The 14,228-nt window shown below is 51.5% G+C and overlaps 7 protein-coding genes across 7 annotated transcripts; 2 read left to right on the forward strand and 5 right to left on the reverse strand.

Annotated features, from left to right (window-relative positions):
• Positions 1-89: 89 nt before the first annotated feature.
• CONPUDRAFT_95221 (uncharacterized protein) lies at positions 90-3,103 on the reverse strand. The gene is made up of 5 exons (XM_007765156.1): positions 2,487-3,103; positions 1,978-2,428; positions 1,848-1,922; positions 1,766-1,788; positions 90-1,712 (listed from the first exon to the last, which is right to left on the reverse strand). Exons 1-5 carry the CDS (start codon positions 2,895-2,897, stop codon positions 138-140), a joined length of 2,535 nt encoding a protein of 844 aa, XP_007763346.1. The 5' UTR covers positions 2,898-3,103; the 3' UTR covers positions 90-137.
• A 953-nt stretch (positions 3,104-4,056) lies between these two features.
• Positions 4,057-5,944, reverse strand: CONPUDRAFT_95224 (cyclin-like protein). The gene is made up of 6 exons (XM_007765157.1): positions 5,675-5,944; positions 5,430-5,623; positions 5,179-5,371; positions 4,245-5,130; positions 4,155-4,187; positions 4,057-4,104 (listed from the first exon to the last, which is right to left on the reverse strand). The coding sequence occupies exons 1-4, from the start codon at positions 5,864-5,866 to the stop codon at positions 4,615-4,617; spliced, it is 1,095 nt and encodes a 364-aa protein (XP_007763347.1). The 5' UTR covers positions 5,867-5,944; the 3' UTR covers positions 4,057-4,104; positions 4,155-4,187; positions 4,245-4,614.
• Positions 5,945-6,014: 70 nt separating this feature from the next.
• CONPUDRAFT_161305 (uncharacterized protein) lies at positions 6,015-7,323 on the forward strand. The gene is made up of 5 exons (XM_007765158.1): positions 6,015-6,337; positions 6,391-6,430; positions 6,488-6,703; positions 6,762-7,090; positions 7,157-7,323. Exons 1-5 carry the CDS (start codon positions 6,210-6,212, stop codon positions 7,308-7,310), a joined length of 867 nt encoding a protein of 288 aa, XP_007763348.1. The 5' UTR covers positions 6,015-6,209; the 3' UTR covers positions 7,311-7,323.
• A 71-nt stretch (positions 7,324-7,394) lies between these two features.
• Positions 7,395-8,336, reverse strand: CONPUDRAFT_115065 (P-loop containing nucleoside triphosphate hydrolase protein). The gene is made up of 3 exons (XM_007765159.1): positions 8,075-8,336; positions 7,876-8,021; positions 7,395-7,821 (listed from the first exon to the last, which is right to left on the reverse strand). The coding sequence occupies exons 1-3, from the start codon at positions 8,279-8,281 to the stop codon at positions 7,623-7,625; spliced, it is 552 nt and encodes a 183-aa protein (XP_007763349.1). The 5' UTR covers positions 8,282-8,336; the 3' UTR covers positions 7,395-7,622.
• Positions 8,337-8,474: 138 nt separating this feature from the next.
• On the forward strand, positions 8,475-9,512 carry CONPUDRAFT_115069 (uncharacterized protein; the record flags this gene model as incomplete). The annotated part of the gene is made up of 3 exons (XM_007765160.1): positions 8,475-8,883; positions 8,939-9,288; positions 9,345-9,512. The coding sequence occupies 3 exons, from the start codon at positions 8,475-8,477 to the stop codon at positions 9,450-9,452; spliced, it is 867 nt and encodes a 288-aa protein (XP_007763350.1). The 3' UTR covers positions 9,453-9,512.
• Positions 9,513-9,744: 232 nt separating this feature from the next.
• On the reverse strand, positions 9,745-12,534 carry CONPUDRAFT_161308 (uncharacterized protein). The gene is made up of 5 exons (XM_007765161.1): positions 12,504-12,534; positions 12,355-12,432; positions 11,572-12,291; positions 9,981-11,516; positions 9,745-9,920 (listed from the first exon to the last, which is right to left on the reverse strand). Exons 3-4 carry the CDS (start codon positions 11,939-11,941, stop codon positions 11,386-11,388), a joined length of 501 nt encoding a protein of 166 aa, XP_007763351.1. The 5' UTR covers positions 11,942-12,291; positions 12,355-12,432; positions 12,504-12,534; the 3' UTR covers positions 9,745-9,920; positions 9,981-11,385.
• A 564-nt stretch (positions 12,535-13,098) lies between these two features.
• On the reverse strand, positions 13,099-14,221 carry CONPUDRAFT_95232 (DnaJ-domain-containing protein). The gene is made up of 6 exons (XM_007765162.1): positions 14,075-14,221; positions 13,949-14,015; positions 13,645-13,887; positions 13,523-13,589; positions 13,330-13,469; positions 13,099-13,278 (listed from the first exon to the last, which is right to left on the reverse strand). Exons 1-6 carry the CDS (start codon positions 14,167-14,169, stop codon positions 13,231-13,233), a joined length of 660 nt encoding a protein of 219 aa, XP_007763352.1. The 5' UTR covers positions 14,170-14,221; the 3' UTR covers positions 13,099-13,230.
• Positions 14,222-14,228: the final 7 nt, after the last annotated feature.

Below are 14,228 nucleotides of genomic sequence, written 5' to 3' on the forward strand. Positions count from 1 at the left end.
TATCCACGGATACAACGTATCAATCAAAATCCTTCTGAATCTCAGCAGTACGAGCACTTTATGAGTATACAATTCGTATCGTAAAACAAATAAATTTAAGCTTAGAGACCGTCCATTAGTTGTGCAATGAGCTGCAGCTAGAACTCTACCCGCGTCAAGCTCTCCAGCTCGGTGAACATGATCGGGTCCAGATCCCGCTGCATCAACAGATCCCACACATCCCGCCGCCCGCCAAAGAGCCCCGTGCCCCTCTCGACACCCGAATCTCCGCTCTCCCCGAATCCCATTCCAAACGCGAGTGCAGGTGTCACTGCTGGAACCGCGTCAAACGAGTCTTGTCCGACATCGATCAGTTTCAGAGCCTCCACCGCCCGTCGTGCTGTGACCAGATACCATTGCCGTGTCTCCAGATGCGGCGGTGTCATCAATAGCTTCTGCACGACTCTGATCATGACCTGCGGGAAGCACAGCTTGCGATCCGTCCGAATCTTTCGCTTAAGCTCCGCAGAAGACAAGAACGCGAGCGCGTAGATGGACATGACGGCCCGCTCCGTGTAGCACAGCCATGGTTCTCGGCTCAAGAAAGCAAAGTCGTGATCCGACATGGGTAGCCGTCTTACGAGGCTTTCCAGCAACTTCCATATCCACGTTTCGGGTATCACAGTCGCAAGCACTTTTCGATTTTGATCGGGTTGTGCGAGGCGGGTGAAGATGTCGAGTGCAAGATCCGCCAACTGTGGTGGTCGACTCGTGGGTAACGTGAGGTTGCTGTCCTTGAGGAGTTGCATCGGAGGAACTGCATCGGAGGGTTCAACGAGGACGGAAGCGAGTAGCTCAAACGCCCGGGTGGACGAACGAATCACTGCTGGCGACGGTGCTGTTGAAGGATACTGGATCATTCCTGCAAGGTTGCCAAGTATTGATATCGCTTCTTTCCGGACGCTAATCACGTCCGGCAGAGACAAAGCAGACGAGACAGCACGCAACTGTCCGTCGGCGTCCTGCACAATGCCTCCCATGCGTAGCACCAAGTCGAGCAGACGTTCATGTTGTGCGAGATAAGGTTGATTATCGGGGATTACAGACAAGTTGCGGATGACGTTCAGCACCGCGAGAATCAGGTTGGCTGGGCTATGCTGTGCGGAGCTGAGCTTTCGACCTCTTTGCGAACCTTCCCGAGATTCGAGACCAGCAAAAGGACACGTTTCATCTTCGACCACGGTTTGAACAAGCTCCTTGTGTCGGGGTATGTAGTTCCTGGCGTCGATATTGTACGTTGCGAGGTCTGGAGTGCCACCGAATGCCTCGTCTTCCATGAGGTCCAAAACATCATCCATGAGGTCCGGACATTGAGCTATTGGAAATCCGGACCCAGGTGTAGGCCCTCTCATGGTTGACAAAAGCATAAGAGTGGTGAGAGCATACGACAGTTCCGCAGTTAGTCGCGAGCGGATCGACATGGTGAGTGCTTCGATGTCAACAGTGCCCCATTCGTTGATATCTCTGATTGGACGCATAGTCGATCGGGCATAGTCTTCGTCCATCGCATTAAGGTCGCGACCGCCATACGTTTCCACCTCGCGGGCATATGGCACGTACTCGACTTTAGTACGCAGGTACTGCGTTTGAGCTTGTGAAGATGAAGGGGTCTTTTGGGGCGAAGGCACAGGTCCACCAGAAGACAGCAAAGGTGAGGTTGTCAGTGAAGGTAACTATATGTTGAGCTGTTGAGTAATTGATGTTGAACATGAACAGCATCACGCACGGTGTCAGGAAGATCTAGCAATCCTACAGTAGACGCATACATTCAAGACAACACGATTGCAAGGTGGTGTATGGCAACTCACCTGTCTTCTGTCTGGCCCGTTTGCCATCCATTTCCTCCCCCTCATGAGCTCTTTTCCTACTCTGCGCATCATCTCCTGCAGCGGGGATCGTTAGATAAAAATCCGAGCACGTTCGGGAAAGGATAAACACCATCTGAGAATCCATTGGGTGCAGGAGATTGAGTCGCGGGTACAGATGACGCTTTTTGGGAGATTGGACTTCGTGGTAGCTGGAGATTGTTCACCTGGGGACTTGAGGTTGATGTTGAAGCATGTCCTGCTGCGTCGGAGGCTCCCCCATTATCAACATGCATTTGATTAGAGACATGTGAAGATGCGGAAGACTGCTGGTTGCTCGCAGACCCTGTATTGGCAGGAAGCGAGCCTTGTTGATCGCTCTGCTGGCGGGCCATTTGGGCCTTTCTGTTCTGCTCCTGGGCCTGCACATTCCGCCGCCAAACTTCTTCAAAAGGGTGCAGGATGACACTGTAATGGTTTGCCACGTTTGTGGCAACAACTTTCAGGTTTTCGGGGGCCATAGATGAACACCACTGCATGTCCAGTTTCTGTAACACAAGCGGCCAAAGATTTTGTGAGGCTATCTAAGCAGCAGAGGTAGGTAAACGAACTGTGTGCTTGTTTAAAATGAAGTAGACGCACCTTGGGCCCTCCACCGGCTGAGGTTACAATACTCCAGAGTTTAAGCAGATCGATATCCCGTCCTGATATTCGTAGGATGCCAGGCTCGCCGGAAGAACAGTCTAGAGACTTCCATGGCGAATTTGAAGGGTCATGGTTAGGTGGGTATGGCACGCCGGTAAGCGCTGGGGGGAGAGGAGTGCCTTTACTCTGGTGGATGCTGGCTAGACTGCCAAGGAATGCCCTCTGCCGTTGTCGCAAGCTTGCTTGCTGTTGGGGCGTGAGGCCTTGGTGGGATGAAGAAGAGTCAGCGTTGACTTGAGATGGGTTTGCCATTTGGGCTCCGTGTTGCTGAGGACCGAAGCTATTTGCAGGCATGCTGTTAGACCCGTCCTGAAGAGGTGGACCAAACTGGTTGTTTGCCGAGGGCATGCCACCTGGGAATGAAGAGGGAGGTGCGCCGTTGGCTGATTGCTGGAGGGAGGACGCGTTATTCGGGCGACCGTTGGTTAACCTGGCAAGACCAGCGGCGTTGAGAGCGGCTATCTGTTTCGCGGCAGCATTTGGATCAAGGTTGGAGAAGTTTCCGTCTGGGGTCTGTGCGACGGACTGGGTACCGAAGGGCTGACCGGCGGACTGGTTCTGGGGGCGTGGCTGGTGTGGTTGCTGAGACCTGTGGGAGGAAGGGGGGCGGAAGGTGAGCAGGACAAGGGAAGAGGAGGAGGAGGAGAGGGGAGGATAGCAAACGGAGGAAGGACTCACAACATGGCCATCCGAGCGGCCGACTCTGCAATTATTTATTATCAAAAGCCCAAGCGCATGCGCAAATGCAAGGGAGCGGCAATTGCAGGCATCAACAAGCGTCGCCCCGCCACAGCAGCGTAAATAAACACAAACCAATAACTGCTGGCGTTCAACCGACACACAAAACACACTAACTGCTCAATCTATCTACGCAGGAGGTCTCAGACAGTGCTCTTTCGCTTCAGACCAGGCTTGTTGCTCTACTGTGCTCTCTACCCGCAATCACTGAGTTGCATCCCTTTGGGAAGCTGGGGATCGTCCATCCTCCAGGCCCGTGCCTGACTTTCTGTCACGATGGACGTCACGCGTTCTATCAATGCAGTGACAGCGTGACAGCCCACTCCTCCCTTCATGCCCGCCTCTGAAATAGACGAAATTTTCGCCTCCAAGTCAAAGGCAAAATCGATCGTCTCGGACGGAAAGCAGGCATCCACCCCGTCCTCTAACAAATCGAAAAAGAAGGGAAAGAAGAAGGAAAAGAAGGAAGATAAGGCATCTACCGAGCATGACGCACAGCTAGCTTCTTCCTCCAAGTCTGATGACGCCCGCCAACGGAAGCGCAAGGCTCCAGATGTCGTCCTAGATCCTTCTATCAAAGTCGTTTCTTCCAAGCGCAAAAAAGTATCTGCAGGCCCCGAGCCGCAACGAGATCATCAATCTCCCGTCAAGTCCCAGAAAGATCAGGTTCACTTTGCTGATTCGAGAGGCACTAGCTCTCGTGCGTTTTTCCTCGTTCACTGTCATACACGTCTCTCATCGTCTCCAGGCAAAAGAACCGAAGAAGGCTGGAATGTCTACAAGGAAGACGAGCTCGGAATCAGCCATGGGGGTGGAGGTGCGTTTGCTGCCCAGTGCAGGTACACTTACAGCTCAGCTTCGCCTAAGACACTCCCCTGTGTCCTTTTGACTGTGAATGTTGTCAGTACCCTTCTTCTGCCCGTCATCTTGTTATCTAACGTGTATTTGAACGTTTAGGTTTTTAGTAATGAAATAATACTCGTGTTATCCATGCATGGATTAAGGGTCGATCATTCGTCAACGTCCTCTTTTAAACACTTCGGCTCTTTCGAAGCCATGCGGACGCCATTTTGTGGTCCGTGTGGTCAAAAAGAAGCCAACATGGATGATACTTTTCTCCGTTTCACCCCTGTCTCGAGCTCTTTCCTCGAAAGCAGGCACAATGCCTTACTGGTCGTAACGGATACAGCTCTGCTTTTGTTTGCAATGTTCGCTATGGTATTGATAGCAGTTCACGTGTACAACATGGCATGCCTGGTTAATATACCCTCGATAGACATGAATGATATCTAACCATGCTTTGTATCCATCCACTTCAGTCGCGTGGTTAGTCGTCATCGTCATCCAAGTCTCCGGCTAGCGCCTCCTTTTGCTTCTCATCTATATCATTGCCAAACGGGTCGTTGCTTTCAGCAGCTCGTCGGACTTGCTCCGCTTTCTTGGCACGTCTTTGCTGTGCTTTGTGTTCATCTTCAGCTTGTTTCGCAAGATAGGCCTTGCTTCCGACGACCTTCTCCGGGTTCTTGCACAACTTCAGTCGGCGATCAACTTCTCGAACCGTCTCCACCTCAGGCAATTGACCTGTCTGCTCAAGTAACACGCGAACCTCTTCGTTTGTCTGTGCCAATATCTCGTACATGGTCGGATGTGTGTTCTTGGCCAAAGCAGCTTTCGACTCCATCCATTGCTGCGCGAGGATAGGAGATGTCATTGCAAGGCAGCCGAGTGCTATCTGAGAAGGCGTGTAGATCAATTCGGCGTCGGTCAGTCGTGATGTGCGGACATGGTTGAGAGCAGCCTCATAGATATCAGGAGGGCGCAGATCAGGTCCGATGTCTAAGCTCTACCAGAACTTCAGATAGGCATACTATTCGCAAAGAATTTAACTCACTTGTAGATCTAGCCAGACGCCCCAAAGTGCTCGATGAGTGTGCCACACTGTGAATTCGAACCCGAGGCTTTGAGCTACGAGAAATTCCAGGTCTAGTACATCAGACGGCTGTGTTTTTGGTATGTGGCCTGCGTATGCTTCCAGCGAGATAGGGTTATTGGTTGTTTTAGTGGCTAAGAAAAGAGCAGTAAGCCTGACGTTAGAGCTCGCATGAGAACAATCATTACATTCAAGGAGACTGCTTTGCTTACATCACGTTCTTGGGATGCCAGTCCATGACTGTATTTCTCAGGTAGAAACGCTTAAGATATGTCATGGCGGTAGCCTCCACTTCCTCTGGGAAGCGAAAATGGCCACATAGTTGGGGGATTTTGCTGAGGTACAGCTTTACGAGCAGTTGCTCATCTTGTGCATTGAGAAATGAGACGCTCGCCGAAGAACCAGGCTGGAGATACGAGCATTGGCCGGAAATCATTCAAATGCAGCTCGGTCGCACCTCGTCTGCCTCGAAAGCGTTGCGAATGGCCGCGACTGCTGCCTCGTTCATGGACGCGCGGACATCCGCGAGCATCTCCGGAGAGTACCTCCAGTTCTTACACTGGGTGCTCGACTCGTACAGCGGCTTTTTTGGCTGATCCTCTTTCTTCTCCGTTGGCGACGCGTCTGTAGCGTTGCCATTAGTTGCCATTGTCGATGAGTTAGATGGAAAGTTCAAAGAGTGGTGCAGCCTTCAAGGCCAGCCGAGACAGTATGAATGTGTCTAAGCGAGATCGGACCGGTCGGAACCAATACTAGTCGCTCGAAAGATTGTCCACGGTAAAGATAGGGGAAGTGTGTTCACCGCACTGCGATGACGACCGTAACAGCGTGGTGGGAGACAACGCACGCCCTCACAACGTCAGCTGCATACTGCCAAGCACAGTCAGCGCCCACTCTTGAGCTTGAACCTCGCCCAGGGTGCTGGCTCGCCTCGGGCAAATCCCCCTGCTTTCTTCGCTGTGGCCGCACTTGCCTTCTGCTGGTCCGTCGCGATGTGCCGCTCTTTCCTAGCTGCTCTGTTTCTCCTGGTTCTGGCTCAGATCTCCTTTGCTCAAACTCTCATTAACGGCCAGTACTTCACACGAGGACTGGCTATTGTCGACTGCCCTGCGCCCAACAGGTGAGTACTTAGACCAAGGATGGTTCAGGACTCACCTAACTCGGTCACAACAGCCAATACCACGCTGGGAGTACCCTCCCAATTGCTGTTGACGTTTGTAAATCCACTCATGTCTTCTCGACATCGTGCTGATTCAACTACGCGCCCCAGGTGTCGGGAGATGGCGCGTTGCCTATTGCTGCTCAAGGGCCTGGCTCAAATTTACCCACCAGGTTTCAAGAGCTTCAGATCTACTTGGTTTCGTACGATACCAACTTGAATATGACTATAACCAATGGCACGAGCCTCCTCACCCAAGAGGTGGGCAGCCCTGTTAAACACCTGAACTGGACGATACCATCGACTTTACCTTCTGGGAACTATAATGTAAGCCGCGACGGACTGCCGTGGTCATTAGCCACTCACAAGATTCATATTGTTGCAGCTTACGTTCTACGAAAACTCGGTTATCTCGGATGAGCCATTTTACTCAATCACGCCCTTGCTTATATCTATCACCGGTGGATCCTCAGACTCTTGCCCTTCTCAGAATCCTGTTCTCCCTGCCCCGCAACCCTCTTCGCCTCCCGCTACTTGTCCATGGCTCTCGCAGAGCTGTTCCTCATCTGGCTCGTGCACAACAGTCGTGACTCTGCCTACCCCGACCACCTCATCGAGATTCTCCACATCAGTGGCCCCCACAACTGTCACAATCGTGAAGACGACCGCAAGCATCTTCACTACCACGGTCTCTGGCACTCCTGAGACCCAAACGTTTGTTCCCTTTGTTATTTTAGCGCCAAATCCTCTCGACTAACGAATCGGTGGATATTATTCTAGAGTCACAATTGAATCCACGACAGTGGTAACTATGCAACCCAGCTCTACCACTGGATTTGTCCCGATCAACGAGGGAACATCATACTCTTCCCGTAGTCTTGTCTTTTTGCTTTGCTCTGTTATAGTTGCGTCGAGTTTGGTCTTGTTGAGTTAACAACAGCTTGTATATTAGCTGGACATTGGACTTTTCGTGATTTCCAAACCCATGGACATGTAGATACACTGGGCTGGATACCTGGGTTGCTGTATGCTTCAGTGACTGTACTATGGACATGTGTAGTGTGCAATTGCATGGAGTGATTCTGCGGATACTTGTCCAAGCATCATTCAACGCTTTACTGACTAGTAGACTACTTCAGGGAGGTAAGCCGAACGTCCAGCTACAAATGGAGGAGGGGAACGGGATCATCTAATACGGTCCATAGGGTACTTTTTGATCAGCCAATTTTCATGACATACAAATAAATCAGGTTTCTTCGCCTCTGTCCTTTCGCCATGTTGTAATCCATTGCACTATGCGGGATACGTTTTCTTCAAGGTCTTCCGTGGATTCGCTTTTGAGCTCGATGACGATTTCCTGTGCATATGAGGACCGAGCTTCATCGAGTACTGTCTCCATGATCTCAGCTTGGTTGTTTTCCTGTATTTTATTGAGCGGGTAGCCTCTAGATAGATAGATCTAAGCACAACCCGAAACAAGCTGCATGAGATGGACAGACCGTTTCTCTAGGCGATTCCAAAGTCGAGTGTGGTCGCACCGGAGAACAATGACGAGATCAACCCATCTTTCAGGGTATATCTCGCATGTATGCCAGTCTAAAATGACACCGCCAGCGGATGCCAGAGGCTCTAGTTCATCTAGGAGCTTGATTGGGAGTGTTCCACAAGGTGAGAAGCAAATGGGTGGATGAGGCACACCTTGTCTTCGTCGACAACATAGCTCTGCCACTCATCATCATATCCCTCATGCAAGGCTTTGTCTTTGACAATGTCTCCAACGTTGATATGTCTGAGAGGAACAGGAGATTCCTGGGCTAATAGCTGCGCATGGGTAGACTTTCCCGTTCCTGGTGTTCCTGTTATAACGATGACAGGTGAGGTCCTCGCAGGATGGTCGCCAGACATTGCACAATGAAAGCGCTGGTAGATTTGAGTGGATGGGGATGTGGACGGTAGTCACAATACTTGCCAAACCTACCAGGAAAAGCGTTCGGAAGAGAAACTAATCTTTGACCGAAGTCGATCAATCTCGCCGGGCCGGAGAGCCACTCCGTGCCGAATTAGTAGGATGCCTTTCTGGGTCCACTACGTTTTCGAAATGAACAGTAACAGCACTATCGAAGAGGACGAGCTCGTCAGTGTCCTCCCAATCCATTTCTCCAATGCACTTAACCCCAACATCCAATTACACCAATTCCCTCTTCTCTCCCGTCCGCTACAAACGCCTCCTTCAGCCGTGACGAGTGGAAAGCGCATACAAGCGCGAATCAAACCAGGCGTGCGCAGACTAGAAATCCATGTGCCCGTCGATCCTCGCCCAGAAGTGTGGAACAGTGAGAAAAGCAGGGACCTTGGATCAGCACGGCAAGTAGATGATCGGGAGAAAAATCAAGACTCTGGTAAAGGAAAGCAGAGAGATGGGGAGGAGTCAAAGTTGACTGAGGTGCGCCTTCGGAGTGAGCAGATTCATCACCAAGGTGCATACATGCTGGGGGTGATACGAAATGGTGCGTATCGAATCTTACTATGATGCTAGGAGGCTGGACATTTTTACTTTTGCAGGACGTCTTAATTTGCATCCCATCGAGGAAACACATCAGTTTCGACCTACTCTAACATATCTCGACGTCCTGAGTCGGAGAAGTAAAAGATCGCGAGGTGGAGAGTCCGACGACGACTCTGACGATGGACCTCCCCCTGATCCAGACGAGGTTGCTCCACCGCCGACAACTGCGAAAAAGGAGAAAAAGCCCCTCGAAGTGAAGGAAGTTCAGGTTGCGGCACGCAAGGCCGGAGACGACAAGGCAGGCATCCCGCAGGGCGGACTCTCGGCCGCACGCCGAGAGATATTGCACATTATAAGAGCAGAAGAGGACGAAGGATGGGAGGATCTGGAATTTTATGATGGCGAGGTAGGCTTTCATCATTGCTTGACAGCCTTGGATCTCGTTTTGATCGGTTTGTGTAGTCAGCAGAGGCTGGCGCGTCGTTTGAAGCGACGTTCTCGCGGCGAGAAGACCAGCTGGAGTGCAAAATGGACATGACTGGATTCCTCAAAAGCATACCTGGCTTGTAACATTAGTTGCAGAGCGCTGTGTAAGGTTTGCATGTACATGGGCATGAAGGCTGTGAGGTGACCAAAAACAGATGTGTCATTACTATTGTACAGTGCCAGCTGGGACTGAATTCGAATTCCGTGAATATTAATGTGACATAGTTACTGTAGTAGATAATGTGCGGAAGAGCTGAAGTCGTGAGCGTCATCGCCGTTATCCTCCTTAGTCTTACACCAGCCAGTCGTGACATGTCCGTTCCCTTCACCCGCAGACGATCCCACTCCCTCTCGTCCTCGTCACCCTCGCCGTCTGCATCTCCGCTCGCTTCTCCGCTCCCCACTTCCCGCCCACCCCACCGGTTGTCCGTCAAGAGGCTTCATTCGTCCCATCGAAGCAGCAGCTCGTCCCCCCATCTTTTGGATTCTGCCTATCCATATACCAACGACGGATGGAATGATTTCAATAAGAGACTTAGGCGAGATCCCTCAGTGCGTCTCCGCTATCTCCAAATTCGCCCCCTCGTCCTCACGCTATCTCCCGTCCAACAGCCGTATCATACATCTTGCTCCCCTGCAAATCCTTTCTCATCGAGTGGCGAGAGTCGTTCCACCTCCTCTTCTTCCCCGCGTACTCCCTTCTTTGCCTCATCTCCCGCAGACTTCTTTCTCGCCTCTCATCCCGCACCATTCATAGCGTCTCCGTCTCATCGCATGCATGAGGATCCCACGGAATCACAAGGCATATCTCCCGCTGAACTTGCCGAGGTAGCGCAGCTTCGGGCATCTGCATTCGGCGAGCTACGCAAGTCGATTGAGGAGAATGGGGAGGATCTCGTTCGCCGTATGCGCGACCTCGAGCACTCCCGTTCAAGAGATCAAGCTATTAGGACGCGCTCCGTCTCCCATCCCAAAGGCGTCTATAAGCGTCGTCTCCGCAGGAAACGCCTCTCCCCAACTGCAAACCGTGTGCCTACCCGCTCTGAAGACGAGGAGGACCCTGCAGATGACGTAGATGACATACAGATATTCTCCGCCCTCCCATCTTTAGGTGGTTTCCCATTTCGTGCCAGCAGGGATCGTTCTCATGCAACCCAGGAGACGGACATCGAGTTTGACATGGACGTGGACGATGACTGTATCTTATCCACCTCGTCTCCATCAACGCACCCGGCATCCCTCTCCACGACGCCTTTGTCCACGTCTGCATCGAGCTCTCCGTGTTTATCTCCCAGTGCCCCTTCACAGCCCTTTCTGTTCCGTGCAGAGCATCGGCTTCCAGCGCTCGGACCGCTCGAGCTTGACATGCCATCAAGCTTTGATCCCTGTGAGGCGTGCAGCTTCCCGCACAGTCCACTTCCCCTCCCGACCACTGCTTCGCGCAGCGAAAAGGCGATCGCAGCTCTGAGCCTTGCGCTCGCCGGCGGCGCCGGTGGGCTGGACGATTACTCCCGTGTACGCGCGCTTGACGCGTCGGGTGTCGAGGATCACAGTCTTGCTAACCAGGCAGGCGAACTTTGGCACTAATATCAAGCTTGACCTGTGTGTACTTACAACTGGTGAAGGATAAGAAAAACCGGACCTATCATACCATTCGTCAAACGGACTGAAATTGCACATATCATTTATCATAATAACATCAAAGCTCCTTATCATTATACTTCTTTTCTTGACTTCCAACAGCTAAACATATTACAAATAACACTCTTGGTCATCTTCCCTGGTTTGCATCATACTAAAGACATAGTTCATGTTCTGTACATCATCTTCAACGGTGTTGTGGTCCACATGTGTATCCTCTATTCATGCATAAATACATGTTACCCAGTATGAGTTCCGAATGGCTTATAAGATTATAGAACCAATGTTTCGGAGGTAAATGGCGAATCAGACGCGAGTAACTTTGCAATTTGACAACACCCATTCGTGCAAGTGAATACGGAGGGCTGCGCTGCATTCACTCCTGCCGTGCCGCCTCTAGTTGCTCCAGGCGCTGCTCAAGGGCGACGCGCTTCCTCAATTCTTCATTGTACATGCTTTCCGCGCGGTACCGGGCTCGAGTCTCTGCTTCCAGTTCGCGTTTCATAGCTAATTGATAGCAATGAAATGAGACAGACTCTCGAATGGACGAAAAGGTACTGACCGTCGATAAGCCGGTGTATGACCGGAGGGATATACACGTCCGTTTGATCTGATACGAATGATACCCATGGCAAGCCAACTACCTCGTCCAGCTCATACGAATGCAATGTCGAGTCTGACTCAGAGGCAGCCGCGTCTTTGCCTTTGACCACATCGTCAAGATTACGTGTTGACGTCCCTGTACCATCGACGCTCGAGCCCTGACAGACTCGAGGTGAAGGAGAAAAGTCTGGCAGAGGGGGGATTTCAGAGATCGGCGTTGGATCGATAGGCGGTGTCGGCGGATACATGAGCGGAGGAGAGCTTGGTCGTGCTCGCGTTTCCGGAAGCACCATGCTCGAAGAACTCGGCTGATCAGTCATGCGGGACATATGCTGTTTACGAGTAGACGTTTTCCCCTTCCCCTTGATCGTGTTATCCGATGGCGCAGGGCTTGCAAATGACCTCAGCAGCGGACTCGCAGAGGTTGCAGCACCTCTGTTTGAGTCATGAGAGTGGGCGGCGCGAAGAGATTGACTGAGGCTTGTCCGACTGTTGATGTATGGGTGTGTGCGAAGGGCAAGACGCAGGGATGCACGCGAAGCGGACGTTTCAGGAGGCAGAGATTTTGAGCGCAGCGCAGGCCTTGCCGGCTTAGGAGTGATAGGTTCAACCCCAGATCTTGAGCTGTGCGCAGACGTTTTTGAGCGAGAGGTCCTCCGGGACTTTTTGGGTGGAGAGTCTATGGTGTCAGTTGCGTTAGGAAAGAAGATCGCTGTCAAAGGATCTTCTAGAAACCACTCACCAGAGGAGTTTGACCGAAAGCTTGCCAGTGATGCACATGAAGATGCAGGCGGGGTATGCACTTGTAGCAAAGATCTTCCTATTCATCCACCACCATGGCCGTCAGCGTGATTCATGCACTCAACGTCAATCCATAGCTGCGCTGCGTACCTCGTTTTAGGGGTACGACAGAAGCCGGTTCTGTTTGGTGTCCTCGCGGTTAGCACAGTCCCCAGGACAGCTGAATAGACGCAGGCGCCCAAACATTCGGACTGACCACTAGAACGGGCATCATAAGAGGGACGTTTGGTAGTCTGTGGAAGGGCTTCTGATACTAAGAGGTCAGCACGAGGGTTGAAAAGGGGCAATCAAAGTCGCTGGAGCCATTCACCTATTGACTGCTTGAACCATCCAAGAGACTTGCTTATCTTACTGCCGCCATCAATTTCGTCCGTACAAGTGTTTGCTCGTCGACGATGACTGGTCATTGAATCTTTGCAAGTAATCTGAAGACCTTTCGAAATTTCGCTCGGCAACAGTAAGTTACTAGACGACCCTCAACCTCAGTCGGCAAAAAACTCTAACGCAACTCACATGGCAATTTAACCTCAGGAATATTCGCCCAAGTATGCCAAGGCGTCGATGGAAAGATTAGCCATGCTCAACTCTCGAAAGGACGTTCACACAAAACTTCTTCCCTGGCTATGCTGAAGTTTGAACACCTCAGCCCGCCACAAATATCATCGCCGAAGCAGTGCATAATATTGCTGTAACTAAGCGTTATTATTCATACCAGTTGTACTGTGATCAAGCGGGTAAAATTACAACAGATGTGTGATAGTAAAGTCCATGTACAATCTTGCGAAAAAAACACATCCATTACACCATCATGCCAGGTCTACATTCCAGCGGAGCCCAACACTTTCAACGCCAGTGCCCGAAGGATCTATTGAGGAGAAGGTCAGCGAAAGCTCAAAGGACCCAGTGTCATGCTCACCGCAGCCTTCTGAGAACCGCCAAGTGACAGGAAGACCACGGCGACACTCTTGCCCTTTGCGTCTCGGATCGCACCGAGACGGTTGCCGGCATAAGCGCCTACCATGACGCCAGGTATATTGGCGATAATGAAGCCAAGTCCTGTACATCACTGAGCACACGATCAATCAAATAAGAACGAAGTAGTTGGTTACCTGCACCGCACGCGGCTCCGAGATAAGACCACCACGGGACAACGCGCTCAACTTCGGGACGAAGAAGCTGCAGGTAGGTGCTTAAGAAATGAATCTAACAGAGTGATAGGAGCCAAACTCACCTCTTCAAAAACGTCCGCAAACACGCCGTTGGCGTCAGGCTGATGCCCAGGCATGGCACCATGGGGCCCGGCGCCAGTTCCGGCGCCAGTGGATGCACCAGCAAACATATTGGCAAACTGAGAGAAGAAGTTTTGCGAGGATCCCGGGTCGCTGGACTTGTTGCCAGCCTTGGTTCTATACAAGATATCATATTCGGAGCGACGACTTGGGTCCGAGAGAACGTAGTAAGCGTCGGCCACAGCCTGAGTGATTCAAGTCAACAAACTGAGATCGTATGGCCGAACAAGACCGGTACGACTATACCTGAAATTTCTCAGTGGCAACCTTCCTTTCCTCAACGGTCGCCTTGGTCAATCTATCTGGGTGGGTCCTGGAAGACTACAGCAATGAAGCACTGACAGGGACACATCTTGAACAGACGAAACGCACCTAAGACTCTCTTTCTTGTAAGCCTGACGTATCTCGTCTGTTGTAGCAGTCTTTGAGACACCAAGAAGGGCATAGTAGTCTGGGAAGGTCGACATAGCTTACGAAAGAGGAGGCAAGGGAAAGGGGAGGAAAGGGAGGAAATGCTCCGAAATGG

This window comes from Coniophora puteana, assembly GCF_000271625.1.
Source record: "Coniophora puteana RWD-64-598 SS2 unplaced genomic scaffold CONPUscaffold_1, whole genome shotgun sequence".
NCBI classification, from domain to species: domain Eukaryota; kingdom Fungi; phylum Basidiomycota; class Agaricomycetes; order Boletales; family Coniophoraceae; genus Coniophora; species Coniophora puteana.